We start from the raw sequence: 24,242 nt of genomic DNA, 5'->3' as shown, positions 1-24,242 counted from the left end.
AGTTTGTAATTATATTGTAAATGGGAAATTTACTGATAAATTAATAATTTATTTTTAAATCTAAGTGTTGTGTGTGTGTGAAATTTTACTGACATCTGATAGCTAGTTCTACAACAGGGGCCTCTAACAGTCAAGAGGAATGTCACTGACACAGAAATGGTGATTTATTTTTCCCTCAGGGGTCTCTGGGCCTTTGTAGTTGCTGGGAAAAAAACTTCTATTTGTACAGGCTTTGAGGAGGTACTTCTATTTACTGACTCAGGAACATATTTTTAAGAAATGAGCTCAAATTTATGTTCCTATAAAAATCTTTCCTCTTTGTTTAATTCTCATTTTCACTTGCTGCTTTCCTCTATAACACGATTTTCCTGTAGTGAAATGGCAAAGTCTGAGAACTTTAACTGAAACATATGTCTTGCTTCAAATATGAATCAACAGATAATGCAGACATTTTTCATTCCCTATGATGGATGGTGTTTTCTTTTTATATAAATGGTATACATTCCTTTTTGTCTAAAGGTTGAGAACATTGTTTTGTAAACACAGGAATGCACATAACCTGTACCTATTAACTAATTATTTCAGACTTTTTCATGAAATGTAATGGAGGAGGAAAGGAAAATCCTTTAAAATGTCAGATTGTTGATTTAGTTTACTTTGGTAGTAATGTGGGTGTTTTGTTGCTAGGACACCTAATTGACTTTTTTAAAAACTTGCTCCTGGTCAGTAATACTGTGCAAATACTGTTGTCTTTTGTAATTTTTTTGTTTGTTTTGTTTGGGCGTATCCTGTCTTTGCTGGAAAATTCAGGCAAGGAGAGAATGTATATAAAGGAACCGTGTCCAAAAGATCAGCAAAGCTGAGATCTAAGTTAATTCAGTAAGACTTTGAGTTTTGCATTTAGTAAAGCAGCATGATTCCAAATGCAGAATAAGGAATCCGTTCCCATTGCAGCTCGTACACGTTCCAGGGAAGCCTTTTTTCTTCCTTTGTGTGTAAGCCTGTGCCATCTATCGCACCAGCACAAACGGAACCCACCTCAGGGGGAACTGAAAGAAAAAGCACAATAGGACCACGTGATATAAAGTGCTATTAGCCTTTCAAGGCACACATTAAGTAGACTATTAAATTATCTCAGAATATTGCTCTGTATTTGCTGAGGTATAGAAATTGTATGAGCATTTAATTGCCACGTGCCATATTCCCCATTGTGCTTTTAACACACTTCTTCCAGCCCGTCTGGCACGATGAGTGCATGGTAAGTAATTTTAACATGGGGGGGCTACACATCCTTTGTTGTCATCCTTACACAGTCTGCGGCACACGCTCGGGAAGCTCGTTTATTGCCAAGCCTTAGAGCGAGCCGTAGGATCCCTGCAATTGTGTGAGCCGCGCGCAGGAGCAGGACAACACCTGGAAAATCAGAACTGTCAGAATTAGCGTCCTAGCCAGAGACACGGGATTGGCGGGGCAGCAGAACGCGGGTGCTGCCCGTTCAGAGCCCTGTGTCGCAGTCCAGCGAGCGCCGGGCGCCTCGGCGGTGCCGTTCTTTTGTGGGCAGCGGGAGCCCCCGCCTCTGCCCGCAGGGCGCGGGGGTGTGGACGGGGGTGTGGACGGGGGTGTGCCCGCCGGTGCCGTCCGCACCCGCTGCCCCCGGCGCCGCCGCCGCCCTGCAGGGGTCAAACCCGCTCCTCCGGGAGCGGCTCCGGCGGGACTCGGCGGCAGCCGGGCGGGCGGGGGTCGCCGGCGGGCAGAGGCGCCGGGAGCAGCCAGGGCTCGGGAGCGGCCAGGGCTCGGGGAGGAGGGGCCGCCGGCGGCGGGAGGAGGAGCGGGCGGCCACACGTCACTTTCCCCGGCCGCGTGTTTACGTGGAGCTGAAGATGGCGGCGCCGGTGGCCCCGCCACGGCAGCTGTTGTCTCTGTGAGGCGGGACGGGACCGGACCGGACCGGACCGGACAGCGAGCGTGTGCGCCCCGACTGAGGGGAGGGCGCGGGGCGAGCCCCTCCTCCTGCTGCCGGTAACACCCTGCTCTCCCGTACAGACGCCATGGAGGACGAGGAGCGGCTGAAGAAGCTGGAGGCTGGGAAAGCCAGGGTAGGAGGAGGAGGCGGTGGCGTGGCGGGGAGACAGCGGGGTGAGGGCGGGAGAGGTTGTCAGCGGGGCCGGGCCGAGCCGCGCGGTGCGGCGGCGGAGCGGGGCTGCGGCAGGGGCTTGGCTCGAGGCCCCGCGGCGAACAAAGCCGCGGGCGGAGGAGGCGCTTTGTGCCGCCCGCCCCGCGCTCCCCCGCCCGCCGCGGGGCCGGGCCGCGCTCCCGGCCGGGCGGTGGGTGCCAGTGCCCGGCGACACCGGCCCCCGACACCTGGCATGCCACAGGTGCCAGTCACGGGCCCGGACGGTGACAGCCCGGACAGCGCCCGCTGCGGCGCCGTACGGAGGAAGAGCCAAGGAGGAAGAGGAGAAGGAGCGTTAACCTCATTACCCTTCTCAGTCGTGGCGCGAATCCCGTTTACCTCATAAGCCTGGGAAACCCTGTGAACCTTTAAGGAAGTTTATGAAACCGACAGCTGTTCTCAGTGTGGAACTAATGCCGTGAGAGAGCCTTAGGAGGCCGAGGATTAGCGATGCCTCCAGTGGCGCGGCGCGGCGCCCGTGCCGGCGGGCTGGGAAAGCCGTGACTCACCCGTGGGACCCCGCCGTGTGCGCCGGCACCCCCGGTGCCCGCAGAGCTGCGCGCCGCCGTCACCGCCTCGGGGCCGTCAGGCGGCTCAGACGTTGCTTTGCGGGCTATCCCAAGGGTTAGTCGGGGAGTTTATCATTTTACCCTAAGCATGGCTCGGTACACACCGGCTGCACAGCATTTTGCCTTCTGGGCAGCAGACCAGACTACACCTCAGGAAGACCTCTTTTTAACTTCAAAGAAAGCTTTGGTGTGGTCAATGAGATAAGCTAATTAATGGCATTCTAGATAAGATTAGTGTTTTGACATTAGGTATCATCTATTTCTTTCCTGTAGTCATAGCTAAATGATAACAGTTCAGAAGCTGGTCCGTCATTCATGCTAAAGATATGCATGTAACTTGGCAGGAGCTGATAGTAGAGGCAAAACGAAGACAAGCTAAAGATGAAACATCATTTTAACGTCTTATTTATGCGGGCTATAGAAAAGATATATTTTATCTGCAAGGTATTGAATAGGTGTTTTGCTGTATTAGTAAAAAACTTCTCAACTTAGTGTGTTTCTGTTTGAGTTCAAAATGTCTGTTGGGAAAACCTCCTAGACGGAGTTGTATGTTTATATAGAAAAACCTGTTCCTTAAATGCTTAGTGCAAGAGTGGTGTTTGCACAACATTATATAGTACTCATAAAAGGCACTGGGACAAATTAGATCCTGGTGGCAGTACATTCTGTCACAGATTGGCTAATTCTTTTGCAGAAAATTAGAAAGTAGTTCATAAAGAAAATGGATTAAGTAGATTTGCCAGTATTATAAAGCACAATGAAGAATTTAGATTTTTCTGCCCATGTTGGCCTGGGGTTAACACAGAAAATTAATGACATTTACTGAAAATTGAACCAAAAGACGGGACCGTAGCAGGAATTCAGTAGCTTCCTTCAAACTTCGAGAAAAGACATGTACACTTTACATTTACACTTTAATTTATTCTGTATTTTAAGAGTACTGTTGTAACTTTCACTACTGTTCTAGTCTTTTCTGTCTAAAACCTAATGCTGGTCTTGTAAGTATTTGCCTGAAGACTTTAGTATTCTATGCTTTTAAATGTCCCCTGTGATTTAAGTCATTATCACTCTTTAAAGCTATACATGGTTTATGTGAAAAGGGTCTATAAAAGCAATGTGAGTTTCTTCAGGTTTTTTTGTGTTCTGTATTGCATTTACCCCCTTTTTACATGTGAATGTAAAAATGTGTTGTATAGTGGCAATTAGGTGACAAATGTCACTGATAAAAGCAGAAAAGAAGAAATTGTGTTAGCAGAGAATGAAAGCAGGAGTTACTCCTGCAGCTGCTTTTCTCTTTTTCACGCACATTCACAGTAGTGTAATCAGTGCATCTCCTAAAATTGCTTGGCTCCAATGGATATTTTCTGCAAACCACAGCAACAAGCATCTATAAAACTTTTAAGCTTTATCACTTGCAAGTTATTTAAATAAAATAGCTGAGAAAATGTGTTTAAATATACATGCCAAAAAGTGCAGATATTGCTATACTGCAGATACCTTAAACCATCCACCTGAAATGACAATTTAAATAAGATGTTCCATAAACTGCAGGACTAATGTAGGTGATTGGGAGTCTGGTGAAAGAGCCTAGAAGATGCCATGAAGGTGGCTGGACAATTGCTAACAGTGGAGTTACTATGCACAATTGAGACCTGGATTCTGGTTTGGTTTGGGTTGGTTTTTTCCTTGTAAAGTTGGCACTGCTAAATCTCAGTGTCTGCATATTAAACCATATGAACTTGCTTGTAAAGCAACCATTTGGTTGTTTTCTAGTATCAGGTAGGGAAATGTGGCATTTGGTTTTGTGTGAATTTATCTACAATGGAACTTCTTCTTGATGTCTTCTAAGACACTGTCCCCCCACATTGATCTTTTACTGAGAAGTGTATTAAAAGTGGATTTTCTGCAAATTAATTTTTTTCTGAGTCCTCCTTTATTGTTCCTGGAAACGAGAAGCTGCATTGTGAATCTTACCTTGATTGAATAGTGCTAAGTGTACTCAAGCGTGGCAGAATAGGTCTCAGTGTGAACACACAGCCTTTGCCAGTACATAATTTGAAAACTGGAATAAAAAGTCTTGATGAAGGCTCACCAACGTTCATGTGTACCTGCTGATTTTCGGAGACTACACCCAAGTCTGCATTATGAAGCAGTTTGCACATGTTGTTGTTCTGTCTGTTACAAGCCTGCAAAAGCAAGGGTGGCACAAAGTTAAACCCAGTAAATTACACGCTCCTTTTTTCAGACCTGTAGTCATTCATTTTCTTTTGCCGTGAGGTAAATCTGCTGAATATTAACCCAGCCTCTATAAATGTCTGTCTCCCTTCCCTTGAAAATGATCTCTCAGTTCCTCTATAGAACTCCCTTCTCCTCCAGACAGGCTGGTTTTTTATCTTATCTCGTGATGTCGTTATGGAAGCAAGAAGAGTGTTAGAAGGGCCAGTTAAGGCTCACAGTGTTGACTTTGATGGAAAGTGGAAGGGAGAAGATGTGTGCCAGCAACAGAAATATGGATGCATTCTGTAAGATTGATCAGTGCCCTAAAACACAGTGACATAAGAAATCCATCAGACGTGTTTTGTGCCTTGCTGAGGAGATTCTGGAATATTGTTGATGACCTGAGATAGTGAATGTGTTAAAAAGGACTGTGGAGGATGGTGGTTGGAGATCTTGATATGGCATACTACATGTGGGCTCCTGTGTGCACTAGTTTGCTTGGAAAGCTCATCTAACATTAAAGAGGGTACTATTTATGGTAGTTGGGTTGGGTATTTTAATTTCATGTATGCATTTAGCAGCTTAGTAACTGGCTTTTCTTATTAGGATGTGGGACTGTATTGATCAGCTTTCAAAACTACAGAGAGAAGTTTGCTAGCTTCAGAATAAAACTACAGTGATTGGATTCCCTTGTCAGAAAGTAGCTGAGGATATTTTGCTTTTGAAATTTATAAAAATATTTTCATTTCTATGCACACGGACGCACATGAAAAGCACAGCTATTATAATTGGCAAAATTGAGATTAAGCTATCAATAGCAAGTTTTATGGAATGATCCATTTTACAGTACCGAAATTTAGTTAGCAAAGTATTTAAATAAGTGTTTAAATTTCTAGTGAGCAAAGGGCACTCCTTAGCTGTATGGTTGTTTTTCCTATGGGAGGGTGAACAAGGGAAATATACTAATACACTTGGTAAGTTCTCTTGGGTTGGTCTAGGATTTCAGGTCTGACGTTAGAAATACATAATTTAATGTTTTGGTTTTTAAAGCTTTATGAATGCTTGAAATACATTGTTGCAGTGTTCTAAGAAACTGTGTAATTGTTGGAGAACCTGGAGAAATTAGTGAGTTGGTTTAGTTTAAACACTTGAGAACAGAGGCTGTTACTGCTTTTGATCTGTACCAGAAAATCACTGAGCAGATGGAACAGTGATGTTGGTTGGGGAAGCTCTAATGGCTCTCAGTGGACAAGTATTACAGGCTGTATGACTAATTTGGCAAGTTATCTTCACAAATTGAATAGTCAAAAAAATAATTGCATATTTTGTCATCTGTATTGATGTATGCATATACATGTATGTAATGCATGTATTTCAGATGGCTGAAGGTGAAAATTATATGTATTACTAAAATAGCATTGTCTAAGAGTCTGGGAATGTTTGCTGTTTGCATTGCTATGTCTTTCTTTTTTGAGGGGAGAAAAAGATTTTCCTCACTCTTCTCTAGCCTCTTTGGACTGAGTAGTTTTGGAAGTCTCAAGGAAAGGTGTTGATATGTTGGGTTTTTTTTAAATAAAACACTCAAGCAAACGTGGAATAATTATGTGACTCAGTGATTAAAGCTCTAATTTAAACCCCCCAGAAGAATTTAAAGTGTAGATTGTGTATAAAACACAGTCCTTTTAAACTCCCTGTAATTTACCTGAAGAGGAAAAAAGGCAGTATCTCAGTAGTTATTAGAGTTTTTCATCACTGAAGTCACAGATCACAGAATATTCTGGGTTGACAGGGGCCTACAAGGATCATCAAGTTCAACTCTTAAGTGACTTAAGACAGTTACATATGGGGATTGAACCCACAACCTTGGTGCTATCAGCCCCATGCTCAACTGACGTAATTTAAGGGTCCATGAAATATAGATTTAAAACTTACATGTTATTAAATAGCTGGGCTATTAACACATCATCTTTTGCTTACAAGTGTAGACTGTTCATTTTGTTTATCCTGTCTGCCTCAAATAACTCGAGCAAAAATAAACAGAATTATGGAATGAGAAATTTACTTTTCAGTCTCCATTTTCCTACTCTGCTTTTCTCTTAAAAGAAGTCATATTTGCCACATCACAAAGTGCTGATTTCATCATAAAGCCCTAGTCATTGTGGTCACTCTTCATAAATTATGGATGGAAGAAGCTTTTTAAGGTAGAAGTTCACAGCATGGCAGCGGTGCTTTCTGTATCTGAAGATGTTGTTATGTATTAACGGACAAGACAGGACACAACTGGATCTTTCAAGAGTTTCCTGGAAAGGTGTGGGAAGGCTTTGGCTTGAGAGTACAGTGAAACTGAAAAAAATACTATAGTACTATATTTTAAAGAACTCTTTTGCTTGCACATTAAAATCCTCAGAAATCTGTATCAAATCTGTATCTAGTTCCTAGGCATTCTTTTGTTGTACTGCAAAGCTGTTGCTTTTTCTGGGTCCTTCTAAACTTGTGGGGTTTGCTTTCTTTTCATTTACAGGCTTCAGTCTGCTCGCTCCAATATGCATCTCTGTCAATTTTAAATGCAAATAATAGAAGGTATGTGGAATTGCCTGTGTATATTTTGATTATGAACATGAGTAAGCTTAAAAGCTTACTTTGTGTTGCAGAGAAAATCACAGATATAAAGACTGAACATTGCCCTGGAGAGAACACATGTGGTTTTAAAACTTTTTTGAGTAAAAGAAGATAGGACAGAAATTGAGTAGAGGTGAGAAAGGAGCAAAGTGTGAGGTGTTCAGCTTGTTGTGCATTCATTTATTTTTGTTCCAAACAGTGGATATCTAAGTTGTATTGTAGAAAAAAATATTTTATTTACATATGAGATATAAATATATTCAGTCTAGATAATTGATTGCTACTGGTGTGGTACATAAGCTTGGATGAGAGATCAAATGGAAATATGTGAGACCATTTTCAAGACACACTGTATGCCTAATAGCAGAAAAATTAGTTTAATTTAGTTTAATTTTTCTTTTAAGATTGATAGGATACCATCTCATTACAGTTTACACAGTGTTCTTTTTTTTTTTTTTTTTTTTTGCTTTGAAGAAATAAAAAGAAAGTTTAATTTTTTGTGGACTCTATTAGTTATTTGTTAAAAAAATAAAAGGTACTTTAGTTGAAATCTGGGATTTCAACTCTCTTTTAAATTGAAACTACTAGAAGTTTTCCTGTTTCCAAGTGTGGGGTTTTTTCATATTGTTGTTTTGATGTCCATTTCCTCCATTCCAGAGATCTGTTCTTGCTTTTGATACAGGCCTTAATTATTTGTTTTAGATGTTTTTAGCAATGTACCCTTTTGTTGACATCTTTAAAGTAGCTCTCTACTTTCCAATAGTGGTACACACTAGAAGGAGCTGTATTTATACTTGTTTTCTTCTGTGAATGCAGAGAAATATCAATTCAAAATAACCTTTCTTCTTTTGCCAGCTTAGGAAAATTGTTCTTTAATCCAAAATGCTAGTGAATTTCACAAAAATAGAGAAATAAGTCAACACAGTATTGTTAATAGCACTGTGAAAGCAAGAAATGGCATTGTAAAACTACAGTTTAAAATGATTTGTTGTTCCTTGTGTAAGGAGAAGGAATTACAGAAAAGAAAGCACAAAGTTGCTCTTTGCCCGCTTTCAAGACTTTCTTTGTTTTAGTGTGAGTCTCTCATTTCTGTCATCTTCTTTCCAACTACTTGTTTTCTTAGTGTGCATGTTGCAATAGCAAAACAGAGATGACTGCAACATATATTTCGTTGTTATAACTAGAATCTAGAAAAGTTTGTTTGTTGGTATTTATTTAGAAATAAGCTTGATCACCACCACAAATTAAATTCTAAAGGATTTTTACTAAAGTGTATCGAATACTCTAAGGAAATTGGACTTTTTGGCATATGTAGGTGTTGCGAGAAAATCCTGTATTTTTTCCTGACAGGGAATAACCAAAAAATCAGTTGCTTTTAAATATTGATGTACAAAGGTATTAACTGTAGAATAATATGTGGTTACTCTAGCATCTTAGAGTTTGGAATAGTGAAAAACCTGATGAAAATGAGGACAAAAGAAAATAAGGTTGCTGAAGTAGGTCCAACTTCGTTGAACTACTGTATATTGCAACATAAGATTATATACTAGTAACACAATTATTGAGAATCCTAATTTAGGGTCTGAAAGCTCTGTCTTAAATATCTGCCCCACAGAGACAGATTTCAAGGTATTTCTGTGTATTTGTTACAAAATAATTTTGTTACAGATACATGCTGGCATGTCACTTTGAATTTGGAACAATAAATGTAACACAGTTCAACAAAATACAATTGATAATTGCAGTCTTTTAATTGCAATGCTGAAACATAAGTAGTTCTTGAAATTTATGTTGATGAGACACTTGTCTGTTGACTGCAAAGAATTGGCACACCCTATTGTGTTGATGGTTCTGGTGTTCCTGTTTACTGAAGGAAATCTTTGGGAATCTTCATTTTCCCTTGATTACTTGAGAAGCCAACATTTTATGACTTCCTTTCTTACAACTAGTGGAGAAAAGACTGAACAATTAATAAAAATGTTCAGATTTCCTAGAATTATTAATTTCTTGGAAGTATTGAATGAGTTCTCCTGCTTCTCTCCTCTTCTAAAAAGGAGCCCCAGCAAGCTTCCAGATGGAACAAATTCAACAGTTGTCAGCTGGGCAAAGGAATGTGAGACTCTAGATACCAAACACTAAGTTGAGGGTAGTGAGGGAGTGATCAAATCCCAGTTGTAACAACACTGAGTTGTAACATCATAGCAAAATGAAGAAGAGGTGGTCTATTGGACTATGTTTCTAAATCTCAAAACATGGAGAAATTTTAAAATTCTTGACAATGAGAGATAATAATGATAAAGAGAATATATACTATTTTTGTGATATTTTTAGAGGAAAGTCTAGATTTGATGAAAACTGTGCTGCCGTGGCAAAATTACAGGATATCTCTAAGACTATGATAGCAAGCAAGACCCAAGAAGATTAATGGAGTTAAAGAGATGGAGTAGATGGGATTGTTCTGGCACTGAACATGTTTCTGTGCAAATATTGATTAAACAGGTGTTACAGAGAATAAGCAGAGTAATTGCATAACATTCTATTCAAATCTGAGTTCAGTGGTAGGCTGTGATTTGATAGAAGTGGTTATCCCTTAATCCTGACTTTGTTTGCTGACCTTTTTACTTGTCATTAAACTATTCTCTATGAAGAAACCTCCAGTATCCAACCACAAAACAAGGGGAAAATATTTGAGTATTTCTAAATCCATTTAGATTGTCTAAGAGAGGTAACTGGTTTAACATAAAACCTATATATTTGCATTGAGAATATATATTTTCAATTAAAAGGTATATAGGAGAAATGTCTGACTATAACAGGTAATGCTTAATAACAATGATAAGAAAACCCTTTCTGGGTCTGTTCAGTTGTATGTTGTGTTAGCTAGCCTAGTTTGCTGTGTTAAAAGAAATAAAGGATGCCCTGATACAAGACTCCTTAAAGATGGATGTGTTAGAATTTCTTCATTATTTGGAATGTATTCTAGGAATTCAATTTAGCTTTCTTTAAAAAAAAAAAAAAACAAGAACAAGACTCCACAGACAAGTGCAGTTTTGTGAGCAATATCAATGTCTTTGTGAGCTTGCTTTTCTCATAATTCAGCAGTGTGTAAAAAGTGATAAAAGCCTGTCAAAATAGTACAAGCCTGTCAAGCCTTGCACACTGAGCATGAAATTCATGCAGTTGGTTCTTCCCTTATGTCTGCTCAGCTCCTTACAGAGCTGTCTCTCTCTCACAAGCTGCAGTTTGTGGGCTTTATTCTCACTCTGTCCATTCAGTGCCAGACTTGCCAAATGGTGGGAATTAATGTAAAAGTGATATAAACAAGGTGGGAAAATGGTGAAGCACAACTGAGCTTGACTTGTTCTGAAATATTTACAATTTAGTAAAAAAGAAAAAGAATCAAAACCATAAACATTTCTTAAAATGGAAATTTAAGTTTTGTTCAATTTCTGTACGGAGTTGAAGCACAGAGATGGCCAGAATGTGTATGAAAAATTGCTTAAAAACGTATCTAAATGCTCCAGAATTTCTGCTTTTGACAACTGAACACAGCGTTCCTGAAAAGATTGCATTGGCAACTGGATGGAAGTCATCACATCACTTGTTTTTATTAACGAGGAATGGTTATCAGTTCCTGCTTAGCATGAACTGAATTTAAACAATTGATCTGTATCTGAGAAGCTGATTGTCTTGTTGCCAAAGATGTAACCTCTCAGATTCTGTGCCAGTTGGCACTTGTCAAGTTGCAAAAAATTATGATCTTGTGTTGGTTATTAAGCCTTATTTAGACAGAGTCTCTTCATTCTAAAGGTGCCTCTTTCCTTCAGATTTCTTGGTTAATGAGAAATTAGATGCAAACACAACTCTTGAGATCTTGCTCTGCCTTTACATGTTTTCTCTACCTGTGGGGTTTTATTTCTCTCAGTTTTTGATCTTCAAATATCTCTGTTGCAGCTACATTTTTACTAAAGAGGACACTGTGGAGAGGAAAAATGTAGATGTATTCTACATAAATGCAACTAAATTATTTCCTCTTAGGATGAAAAAGTTAAATTTACATGAATCAGGATCATGTAAATAGTGCATAGAGACTTAAAGTAAATCCATGGTTTATGCTTTTTCTAACATCCAAAAATACTTTTGTTGGCCCTTCTCAGCCAATATCTAATAAATTCTTCTTCCTCATTTAGTATAATGACTGTTACCACGCAGGAGGAAGGAAAAATATGCATTGTGGGGCAATGCAGGACTTCTGCTGATCAGGAAAAACATGCCGTGGGCTGCAGCCCCTTTCTTGAAGCATCAGCACAAATGACAAATGCTTTTGTGATTCAAGTTTCTTGCATTAGCTACCTAGAGAAGTCTGGACAAAGCTTCTTCAGATACAGACTCTCTCCACGCAGTTCTTTCTGTGTTGCAGTATTGTTGCATCTTTAAAGCTCTGTGCTCTAGAAATGGTAGTTTTTAAAGTTAACTGATTAGAATTTGCAGTTGAATAATTGCAGTGTGTTGTGGAAGGAGGAACTATGGGAGCTGGAATGGAGTGTTGATTAGGATCCCACAGGATGTAGTTGTTGCCTGACTACAATTTTATGTAGATGTGTCAGGATTTTTGTTGTGGGATTCTAATCAGTATTCATGATTTTTGAGAAATAGTTGATTATCCCCAACCTTGGCTCCCTGGAAGGAGCCACATTGATGCTTGATAATACACTGTAACCACGGCTGCAGTTGTCCTGATGTTACCAGTAAGACTCTGTATATGCTTATTAGGGAGTCTCAAAAGACTGGCAAAGACTGCTCTTTAAATGAAACAGACTTCTCTGAATGAATTGTCAACATTAAGGTCCTTGGGGATCTGCACAACTGTTAATAGGAGACCCCCTTTAGGTAACTACGGCTAATCTGACAGAACTTGCTGAAAGTGTTAAAGATATTTGACATTGTGTGACATCATCTTATAAGCAAACTAAATACTTGGTTAAGATACAATCATCATGTCATGTTACAAATGAATAGAACATTTCGCTTAGCATTATTTGTTTTAGTGGTTTGCCCTCAAAGTAGATGGTCATTCAGTCTTCCACAAAGCCTGTGTCACTCAGTATTTGCTGTGGAAAGAATGTGTGTTTGTATGTACACAGTACTAAACTGAAGTGGGTGGCAAACATGGTAAAGAGGCCTAGACTTCAAAACAATCTGGTGCAAAAGGATGTGGAAGCAACACTCAAGGTTTTTTTTGCTTCTTTGTGGTAAGGACTGTCCTTGGGCTTTCCAGATCCCTGAGTTTAATGGCAGAATTGGAGGGCTGATGTATTATCGATGTACAGGTCAAAATGGGGACCACTTAAGCAATTTTGATGTAAAAACATTTTTGGGACTGAGTACAATGCATCCCAGCATCCTGCAGAAGATGGGTGCTATTGTTCCAAGACTGTTTCCTTGCTCATCTTTGAAAGGTCATTGCTTTCAGAGATTTCAAATGAAGCAGGAGGAAAAAAGCAAACATCAGCTCCATATTCAAGGAGGGTGAGAAGGAGTATCAGGATCTGTAGGCAGGTCAGCCTGGCTGTAGTGCCTGGGAAGATGATGGAGCAGATCTTCCTGAAACCCGTGTTCAGGCACAGGAAGGCCAAGAGCGTAATTGGAATTTATCAAGGTTAAGTTAATTGTCCTCTGTGATGAACTGAATGCCTCAGTAGATGGGGAGAGAATGGTGATGTTGTTTACCTTGACTTTAGGAAGGCATTTGATGTGATCTCTGTTTGTAAAACTGGAGATAGGTGGCTTGGATAGGTGGTCTGTAAGGTGGGCAGAAAATTAGCTGGACTGCTCTGCTCATATTGCTGAAGCAAAGTCCAGCTGGTGGTAAGTAGTGTTCTTCAGGTGTACAGTTGGATATTTTGTAAATGACCTACAGAATTGGGGGGAGTGTGCCTTCTGTGTGCTCATGGATGATACTGCCTTAGTGAGAGATTAATGAATTGAGGCATAGGACTTCTTATCAAAGACACTTTGACAGTCTGAAAGAACAGACTGGCAGAAAACTCATGAAGTCTTAGCAGCATGAAAGATGGCAGAGGAAAGTTCACACACTTTCCCATTGGCAGAAAAGAGGATTTTGAAATTCCATTTCATTACAGGGCTGTAAAAGTAGCCTTCAGAATATTCCTTCAGTGACTGAAAGAGGTGATATTGTGTGATCCACTTTGAAATCAGGAAGGGATCCTGCATTTCTCAGTAGTGGCTAGCAGTGTAGTTTTCATATCCTGAAACAGGAGGAGAAGGACTCCCAGAATTGATTTCTGCCTACATCCCAATTGTGGAATATTTTTTGTTCTCACGACTTCTTTAAGCCAAATTGTGCTTTTCTAATGTGGTCAGCTTGGGTAGGTAATATTCTTGGGTTTTACCTGAAACAAGATAAGAATAACTTGAGGAACAGAATTATGTTATTTGATAGCATCATAGCTGTTATCCTGGATGATAATAGGCAGATGTGATCAAATACTGATCAAGAAACTAAGGGGTTCTGTTTAACATCTCTCCTGTTCCTTCCCATGTAATTATTTCATTGCAGCATATATTGGGGTGGTGGGAGAATGGAGGAAATAGACACAAATTTATTCTTCCCAAGCAGCTGCAATAAAATAATCCTTTGTTTTGGGAGAATCACATTCAAATACTTGATTTCACAGCACCAGATTAGAGACAATATAAAGCTAATTAAAAAATACAAATAAATAGGCATATACTCAGTACTATACTATATTTTAAGGAGCTGGGTAAATCTGCAACAAAAGGATTATATAAAAACTGCATTTTTCTGATGTAATGCGGTAAGATGACTAGCAATTAAGATAATTTATGATACTGTTTCATTCCTTCCATTATCCCTAAAATAAGTCTTTATTTTTAGGTGTTATCTTCATCTATTTAGGTTGGGGAAGAGCACCTCTTGAACTTGGACCATAATGTCCATGTAACTAGTTGTGTGAGGAAAATGGATTTCAAGTGTTTTACAAGAAACCCACTTGAAGGAGCGTACAGAATGCTATAAAACAAGTGAAAGTGACTTTATTCTGGGGATTTTTCTTCGGTTGAAAACATAGATTTTGCTCGTAATTATTTCTTACATAAATGCATGTAAGGAATAAGATAAATGAGTCTGGTGATGCTCAAAATCGAATAAAGTGTAAGTAATTTTTATTTATGATACCATTATTAGAAACATGATAATTATTACTTTGCTTCTCAAAGCTTTTTATTTTCTTATTTCATAGTTTTCATGTTAATAGTTCAATCTTTATAAAACTGAAAAATGTGTTATTAATTGTGTTACATACAAACTTGCAGGTTGCCAGTAATTTGATTGACAATCACAGTGTGGAGTTACTGGCAACTGTTGCTTCTGCATACTTGTGTATTTTTAGAGTTGCCTTCTAACTGGCAGGCACAGATGGCCATAGCTTATGATTTTTGTGTGTTTCTGAATTAAATATAACATTTATATGGTATTTTAAATTTCATTGTCTCAATATCTTGTGTTAATTACTCTATATGGGTTTTGATATTAATTGGGAAGTTAGAGGGTGGGATTTTTGGAACTAATGAGAAGAACATTTGTTCTCATTAAGCAGTCAGTGTTATTTTGTGGTAGTAGAAGTTGTTTAAAGTTTTCTTGAAAAAAATTACTCAGATTTGACACTTTTATCATGCTGATAATAAAGGATGTTCTACCACAAAGAGTAAGTTGTTTCAGTGGTATTAAAGTCAAAAGACCATAAAGTATTTAGGACTGCTCTTACCTAGAGTTTAAAATGCTTTTAGAGAAACCCTGTGAACTTCTGTTTGAAATACCAGGCTTGTTCTGCTCGTCTCTGAAGTTCAGTGTGGTGTATAACTTTTTTCCCCTCTCAGATTCCTGTTTAAAATGAGGGATAAAGTCTGTATTCTAGGATGTGTTAAATTGCAGTTATGTGTGTTTAATAGAAAGAAAATTATAATTGAGAAGAAAAATTAGCACATACGAGATATGAAAATAATTTCTCTTTTACCAGAACCAGACTTGCCTCTTTCCATCCATTGTTACCAAAATTTAGATTGAAATTTAGCCTTGCTTTGAGCTCAAGGAAAAGGTAGACTCACTTTTTCACTGCCTTACAATCTCAGAAATGTTTTCCTAAGGTTATTTTTTGGGGAAGAAAGGCAGCATGGGAAGAAAATTACAGAATAAGGCAGAAATTTGCTAACCACCTGATTGCTTCTAGTATTTAATTACATAGTTCCATTGCTTTTTAGACTGTACCTATTCTGTAAGACATTTCTTTTGACTTGAGTATTTTTTAAGACCTAAATATAGTGGAATTAACATGCTTATATGCTTAACTGTGTTACTCCATTGCAGTTGTTTTCTTAGTTACCCTCTGACAACTCCAAGGGATTAATTAAAGGCGTCTCCAGCTGTTGATTTGACTATATTTAGTCAAACAGCTGATACAACTATATACTTATTAAAGAACAGGTGTAAAACCAGTTGCTTTAAGAAGAAATAAATTGAAGTTACTACATAAGCAGTGTTCAGATTGTTAGTAAATTTATTTTGGTGATACATACCAATATCTGTCTGATTACTCTGCTGCTTTCCAGAAATTGAAATTCTGAATAGATTAATGTTTTAATGTGTATATTTAGCCTCTAAGTTGCTAGTATGCTGTAAAATAAATGTTTGGGGCTTATTTTTTTCATAAGCCTGACTGACGCTCGCTATCTGTGAAAGTCCATTACTTCTTTTTGTATATTGTGTGGTCTGTGGCATATTCATCTTTATAGTTCATTTATATATTTAATTGTGAACAGTTCATGAAGTATGATTCTGCAGGTAAGAATGAGAAAAATTGATCCTATTTGTGACTCAGTGGACTTCACTGGGTCTGTAGAAATCAACTGCCGTAAATGTAAAGCCTAACCCTACAATTTTGTTGAATCAAACACAGTTTTGAAAGAAATAGCAGATATAAAATTGCAACCTAGTACATAGTTTTAATGCTTAAGTGCTTTTTGCCTTCTGTTCAGGAGGGCAGTATCTACCATTTACTTTCAGAAGATAACTTGCTTCACAAGGCTGAATTCATCAAGAATTGAGTGGGAGAAAAGTACTTAAAATCTTAAACATATTTGTAGTTGTACAACCTTACAAAAATATCAATGCAGAAACTTGCTAAGGAGTTCACCTTTATGAAATACGGCTTCTGTCTAATGATTTTTCTGTCAAGTGTGATTTGTAGGCAATTATTTAATCTGTTTCAAAGGCTTTAAGATGTGATACCTTTTGCAAGTTCCAGGCATTTTTGATTGTTTGTTAGTTGTTTGCTTTTGTTTTACCTGTATCTTCATCTGATCAGATTTCCTGAGCACAAGCTTTGTCTTGATTGCTGTGTATGACTTAAGCCAGTAGAAGCACACAGCAATCTACCTTTCATTAGGATGGTGTCATGTATCATGTGTTCCCTACCTAATTTAGTCTACTACATGCCACCAGTGGCTTAGTTTTATTAGTCAAGAAATTCTTAAGTTTTAACACAATATCTGGCAACTTTGAATTTTGGCAATTTTTCATTAGGGTGAAGGGGTATCATGTTGTTGCACATCAAGACCGTGATAGGTAGGGTCTCCTTTTGGAGCTCAAAAATTTTATGCATTATTCTGCCTGTCACAGCCTCTACCACTTACTGTTCAGCTGTTAAGTGTTACTAAGATATGATCATTTGATAGCTTGACTTAAAACACCAGAGATCGAATTTTCTGTGCACATTCTAAAGTCTGTCTTTTGTTTGTGTCAGCAAAACATATCACATCCTGTGCTTTCATTCATAGGAAACTGATACTAAGATCATAGTGTAGACTTATGTACACCTTTAAAACAGCAGCTGTTTCAGTTAATAGAATCTCATCTATGTTTATAGCTTGTTTAGGGTCCTGCACTTCCGTGAGCTTACTGTTCTTACATGGATGCCACAGCTGAAGTTACCCATAGCCTTATGTGGATACCAAAAACACCTCAGAAAAGTGCCTGAAGATAAATATTGATACTTTTGTTTCTAAAGGATGGTGGGATAACATGTTCATACAGTCCAGTGAATAGTACTGTAACTGTATGGAAAACAGTTAATGCTTTCAGAGAATCTAATATTAGAAAGAGCTTTTAAGAATGAATTAATATATAAAGCCATCTTCTGGGTGCAAATTTTCAAAAGACGTTTGTGAGATGTGAAGAATGACATGGCAAAGCAGTGAAGTATTCTAGTTCAAAAATTAGTGGAAAACATCATAAAACTTATTAAAAACTCTCAATTTAGCAAAACAGTAAAATCTTTCTTCCCTCATTCTTTTATAAAAGTTGAAATAATTGGTAACATTTGTATCACCATTATTAAAACTTACTGACAGAACTTTAGCTCTGTCCTGGAATTTACTTGCTATGGCAAGTTGGATTATTTTAGAAAAGCTTAGGGAGTAGAGGAAGAAACATTTTTCTTTAACATGTCTGTGAATCCATTTGTTAACACTGTGATAAGTCCTCCTACTTCCCCACCTCCCCTCCAAAAGTTGTTTCAAAAGGTTTTGGGACATTGAAGACTTGACTTTGTGCCATGTGGGGTTTTTTCAGCCTAGCTGAAGAATATTTCAGGATCCACTTTTTAATTAAAAGTTGGTGTTAAACAGAAACCTGGTGGAGCAAGAGTGCCTTTCTGTTGATGCGTAACTCTTTTGCCTTCCTGTTGTTACTGAGCCTCTGTAACTTGGCAAAAGTAACTGGTAGACAATGCCCTTTGAGACAGCACCCAACTGGTGATCCTCATCCCTTCATGAAGAGTAAATGAGGCTTGGTTTTATGTCAGCGCCTTTAGCCTGGTTGGCCAAAGATCCTAATGTTTTAGGCTTCAAGTATGGATGATGTGTGTTTTTTTCAGAAAGCAGCATGAAACAAGCTTCTGTTGCCCTCTCATTTTTGTCTCTAACAGCTTGTCCCAATCCAGTTATTTCCTCTTGGCTTTGGGGGCATTCAGTACCAGGGTGGGTCATATGATTTTTTTGGCCCTCAATATCACCAGAGAGGCAGCATTCAATATGAAAAGAGTAAAATTAAAAAGTAAGTAGGATCAGTATATAAATCATTTAGGTACAAGCAGTTTAGTTAAAGGCCAGTTGAGCAATTATTTTAGAAGTTACTTTGAGGCATTGCTTTTGTTGAAGCAGTCCAGCATTGAAATGTGCTTGGTATACTTGTGTCAGTCGTTGTAATCTGACTTAGAGTGAATTTTCATACACTTAACTTCCATTCTGTGTCTAGAAAATAACCCAGCTGTAATGAACTTAGCTGGTCCTAGATCTGTTCTTATTTAAACTCTTGGGATGGGGAAGAGCAGACCAGATCAGAACCACACATAATTCTGAGGCTTTCCAGCTCACAGTGCCATCTGGCGGGGTTCATTCCAGTTCAGCGCCCTTGGTAATTAGCACTGCCAACAGTACACTTAACTTGATAAAGACTAAAAAGAATTGCCTGAGGTGCTGTTCCTCTCATTGTCCTGCGTTGTCCTTCAAGATACCATAGCTATCTATAATTGTAAATTCTGGTGATCCCAGTGGTTTTCTTCAGAGGACTCCAAAGGAATGGCTAGCTCTGAACCTGAAAGACTCTCAAGCTTTTATTTAGGAAGATACTAGGATTTCTTCTTTGGAAATTGTCTTATGCTTATTATCATCAAGTAATACTCATGAGCCACTTAAATTTTCATAAGGGGAGACAATTTAAGGACATTCAAGCTATTTGGGAAAACCTGGCTGTGGGTGCAACATAAAAATCAGTAGATTGAAAATTCTTAATTTCTGAGTGATTATTTCTTGTTCATTCAGCCTAATGTTTCCCATTTAGTAAATTCAGCATCTGTTGAATAGAGCAAATAACCTAAAGCTCTGTTTGGCTCAACAGATAAGCAGATTGAAACTTGCAAAGAACATTAATTCTTTACTTACAAGTTGGATTTTCAGCTACGTGACATAATATGTTTAAAGTATTTGCAGGTTGCCTGCTCATTTATCTTCTTTTGCTCATTTGTCTTTCTTTTCAGATTTGAAAAGAGTTGTGATACTCTCTTATTTGTTGATTAGCAGAATAGAATCAGTAGACGTCACTAAGAAGACATCTGTTTATTATTGGTGCTGGCAATTTTTCATTCACCTTACTTTCAGTTATCCTTTACTTAGTATAGACATCAGGAACCTAGAAGAAGCAGGTACTATAAACTTACCTATACTCCAGGAGTTAGTGCTTTGCCAAGACAACCCTTAGTGCTTAGACCTTCTGAATATATGACAAAAGTGACAAAGTGCCACTTTCTTCTCTGATACCAGTTAACTGTTCAACATCTCTTCAGGGGACATAGTAGCTTTTACAAAGCTTGATAGCCTAGCAGCAGATGAGTTTTAAACAGCTCAGGTGAGATTTACTGCCTAAACCTCAATGTTGCTGTCTCCATGACTCTCTCAAGGGAGAGAGAGAGATTATGGCAGGTATTTTTTCAGTTGTCCAGGGTAAGGTGGGATGGATAAGCTTAAACCACAGCAAATGTCCAACTTCTAAACCATGTCAAAATTTCAAATTCAGGTTGGCCTTTTTAGTTTGTCACCATTGGCTTGCAGAACATCCCAGTCAAGAATTCTTGGGACATATATGTGCTTAATAAATGATCAAAACAAATCTCACCTCAGGGCTTTGCTTTTTGTTCTTTTTATGTTGCTGAAATCTTCTGTAGGAATAATTACTTACCCATGGTCAAAGGGAGTAGGCACTTGACCTATCACTAGGGCATGTGATTCTTAAATTAGTCCTTCATCTTTTAAGACAAGGGGGCAGTCTGTCTCAGGCTACATATTTTGGTTTCACTTTCACTCTCAGTAATCTTCCAGAATGTATACCTTATTATCATTCAGTGATTGGGGATTAGGAGCAATACCATTAGAAAAGCCTGAGCCTTACTACCACAGGACTGGTTATGATCTATCATGATGAGTTTCATGATATATCCAAGTGTTGCTGTGTACTTGCAGCCAGAGTCTGTCTGGGTCTGGGATATATCGTAGTTACCACTTACACAATACAGTTTGTCACAATGCATGTTATGCATTCAAGTGCAGCTTAAAGTGGATTTTGTAGCACTTGTTCTATATGCAGAGTAACTATACCTTTCTGAGGCAAATTTGTGCCTTTTGCATTGGTGGAAAGTTTCAAGCAACACCCAACAAAAAATTCTATTTCACTTTTTCTTACCCTCATTATGCTCAGTTGCAGATACTGTTCCTGTGGAGACTTTCAGTCTGCTAAATAGAAAGTTTAAAATATGCTTTCTACACTTAGATAAAGCGTTTGCATTGAAGCACTGAAGCCAGGATTTGTTTTTTAGGCTTGTTGGGCTTTTTCTGTTGTATTGTAAGGCAGTCTCAAATAACAAACGGTATTATTGTTATCAAATTCTCTTCTACAAAACATGATTGCCTGGAGGCTTTTCAGTCATGCCATAAGTATTTAATCACCAAACTGATGTTTTAGTAATTTTCTGTGGTAGGCATTGAGAGTAATTTCAAAGTTTAATGGTTTCTCTTCATTGCTGCCAGGGCATGCTGCTCACTCTGGGGTAGCTTGCCAAGTTATCTCTCTGGTCCTCTTCAGCAGAGCTACACACCACCCTGTCAGTCCCCAGCTGTTACTGTGATGTGGGATAATTCCATCCTGGGTGCAGGACATGAGGTTTATTTTTATTAACTCACATGCAGTTCTTGTTGACTTCGGCTTCCAGCACGTTGAGGTCTCATTGTGTGGTGGTTCTTCCTTCTTCTGTATCTTACTTTCCACCCATTTGTTGTGGTCCACGAACTTGCTTAAGATGTATTCAGTTTTATCTATAAAAAATATTACAGGGCTGTCAGTTTGTCTTTCAGCCATTAACTACTGTTTTAGCTACAGTCCAGAAGATTCAGAAGTCCTTGTCTTCTTACATTGGATGAGTGATCTAAGTATGACCTGGTCTGGCACAGAGCATTTCTCATTGGACACCAGACTGTTTTAGAACTTCTGGCAAAGAATAAGTCCCTGTCTGTGAGGACATATTAATCTGAAGTTTCAGCAGTGTCTGGAACATCTTTTGAAGTTATAGTAGTTGAGAAATGCAAAATCATGATGTGGATCTCCATTCATGCTCTTTTTGTACTGTGTAAAAATAAAAAAGTGTAGTTATTTCTTGTAGCAGCTTGTCTGAGGTTACTTTTTGTTGTCAGTCTGTAAGTTTGTGACTCATCCTTTTATACTTTTTCCGTAAATTAATATAAAAAAAGAAATAAGGGTTTGTACTCAAGCTGGGAGAGATGTACAAACCCTGCTCTTTCTGTAAGAAGTGCCTGTGTAGCCATGAATTAGAGAAGAGTTTGATTTTAGAAAGTTGAAGTTTGAATCTAATGTTTGTGTACAGGTACATGAAGTGTGACTGTACAGCTGTACTTGTACAGGATGTGCTATACCTGTGGATTTCTTCACAATTAGAAGGGGTTTTTTGACAGTAACTACAGCAAATATATTTTATATTATTTCCTAACATCCTTCTTTGGAAGCAGTGAGCATTTTCAAATTCTGTTAACTGTAATACCTCTTAAAATAAGGCTGTCCAGATCTGTTACATTATCTGAGAATGTTAAGGAATAACAAACGTTCATAAAGTAGTATCCAGTTTTAAATGATGTTGAATGTGCTTCTGTTCTAAAAAGTATTTTATGCATGTGAACTAAAAATATAGCTATTGATGCTTTACAAATGTAGCTTCATTGATTTTCAGGGATGTTTTTCAGTAATGTCTTCCACTGGTATATAGGCAGTGATTAAATGTTGCAGCTTTTATTCAGACTTTTTTTTAAGTGCTTAAGAGATTACGTTTTGCATTATGTTAGAGCCAAATTTTATTTTACCTTGGACTTTTACTCTAGAAATAGTTCAGTCAGACCATATTTGAAACTAATCAATGGACAGTGTTAACCAACAGTCCAGATTGCTGGCAGAAGTGCCAAAGGTCAGAATCTGCTGAAGGTAGCTGAATAAATAAATAATGCTGCTGTTGTAATTATAGCAGTACATTATCTGTCATAACTGACATGATTTACACAAGTAATCCCCTCCACTCTGCAAGTTAGTTCCCTTCTGTCTCAAGGATAAGTATTTAGTTCCTAATAGCGATTGATTCTTCTCCACATTTCTGACTTTCTGCCAGTTGGAGTATACTGGCATTTAAAAGTGAAGATAGTCTTGTACCAGGGTTTTGGTAGTTTTGGTGCAGTCTGTGATGAGGCAATTGATGCTAGTATATTGGTTTGGGATTAATGAGTAGGAAGTTATAATTAGAACTAGATAAATGCATGTATCATCTAAATACCTAAGTTCTATTCAATTGTTCTTATGCTGTGGGAAATGATTTTGGAAAGTATACCCACTGTCAATCTGCATGATGCTCTCTGTTGTAGTCCAGTGACTCTCAGTGTTTTTCTGTTTATAAGAGACAACATCTTGTGACAGAATTTAGTGCTAATATCCATTTTCTATTTTTCAAACTGATGGAAAGCTGAGTAGCTGTTGTAAATGGCATTTCTGGAAATAAACAAGTAATTCTTCCTGCACAATTTTATTGTCCCTTTTTATGCATTAAAAGAAACATATTTTCATTCTCATTTCATTGTACACTGGATATTTGATGGAAATATTTCAGACAATAATTTATTTTTTTCTAAATGCTGTGAAGTGAATACGCCTGTTTCCAAGAGTATTGGGTTTTTGCCCAGAAGCAGGACTTGAAAAAACCTGTGAGCTGGGAATTGCAAGTTGTTAGTTTACTTAGTTGCAAAAGCTGAGAGTCAAGGAGCAAAATTGATTGTTCTTCACTACTGAAAAATACAGATGAAATTTTTAACGGGATTCAGTACTGCTTGCCGGATCCAAGCAAGATTTATCAGCATGATGGCAGAAGCTGGAGTAAATGTCTTGACAGATAGGTGAATAGTGTTAAAAAATGCTCTGGATTGGTTTTCATGTGTGCTAAAAATGTGTTAAGTGGGTCCTGGCTGACTGTGTTCCCGATGCTTTCCCATTCCCATTTCCCATGAAAGGTGCTCATTCTGTGTTGGTTCTCAGAGGCGTATCAGTGCAGAGAGCCTGTTCTGAATGTCCTTCAGCTTTTGTTTCTTTGCATCCTTCCTCCTCGAGTGCCTCCTGTGTTTACACACTTGGCTTTTCCTTGCAATTTTTGTAACTCAGCACAGACTTGACATTGAATTGTTTTAAAACTGCAGATTCACAACTGATGGGAGCAGCATTAAGTTCTCCACAAGCTTAGTTGTGGCATAATTAAGCTGGTGTGCCTGGAAGACAGGATAAGACATTGTATCAGTGTGTATTTGTTTCACATTTTGTTCACTATGGACAAATCTATTTTTCTAGAAATACAAAATCTGGAAGTATTTTTAATTGAAAATTTTAGTTCTAAAGAATTTGTTTTCCTTGGCTCCCATGACTGCTGGTGGACTTTTCCCTGCTTGTCATTGGAACAATGATAGATCCTCGACTG

The 24,242-nt window shown here is 38.4% G+C and overlaps 1 protein-coding gene and 1 long non-coding RNA gene across 6 annotated transcripts in view; one reads left to right on the top strand and one right to left on the bottom strand.

Moving 5' to 3' along the window:
- Positions 1-548: 548 nt before the first annotated feature.
- On the bottom strand, positions 549-2,898 carry LOC137486228 (uncharacterized). The gene is made up of 3 exons (XR_011005621.1): positions 2,513-2,898; positions 1,310-1,413; positions 549-1,049 (listed from the first exon to the last, which is right to left on the bottom strand). It is a non-coding gene; the product is annotated as an uncharacterized lncRNA (long non-coding RNA).
- The window catches only part of AKAP9 (A-kinase anchoring protein 9), a 103,071-nt gene continuing 80,508 nt past the window's right edge, over positions 1,680-24,242 (top strand). For 2 of the 5 annotated variants that reach the window (XM_068211183.1, XM_068211177.1), the window contains exon 1: positions 1,771-2,096. In XM_068211183.1, the coding sequence (XP_068067284.1) occupies positions 2,049-2,096 (48 nt within the window). In that variant the 5' untranslated portion in view covers positions 1,771-2,048. Of the gene's footprint in view, positions 2,097-24,242 lie in introns of all 5 variants that reach the window. The other 3 variants (XM_068211199.1, XM_068211192.1, XR_011005607.1) reach the window with 2 other exon arrangements.

Source organism: Anomalospiza imberbis, chromosome 1, assembly GCF_031753505.1.
Source record: "Anomalospiza imberbis isolate Cuckoo-Finch-1a 21T00152 chromosome 1, ASM3175350v1, whole genome shotgun sequence".
Taxonomy (NCBI): Eukaryota; Metazoa; Chordata; class Aves; order Passeriformes; family Viduidae; genus Anomalospiza; species Anomalospiza imberbis.
This window is presented reverse-complemented; position numbering and strand designations above follow the sequence as displayed.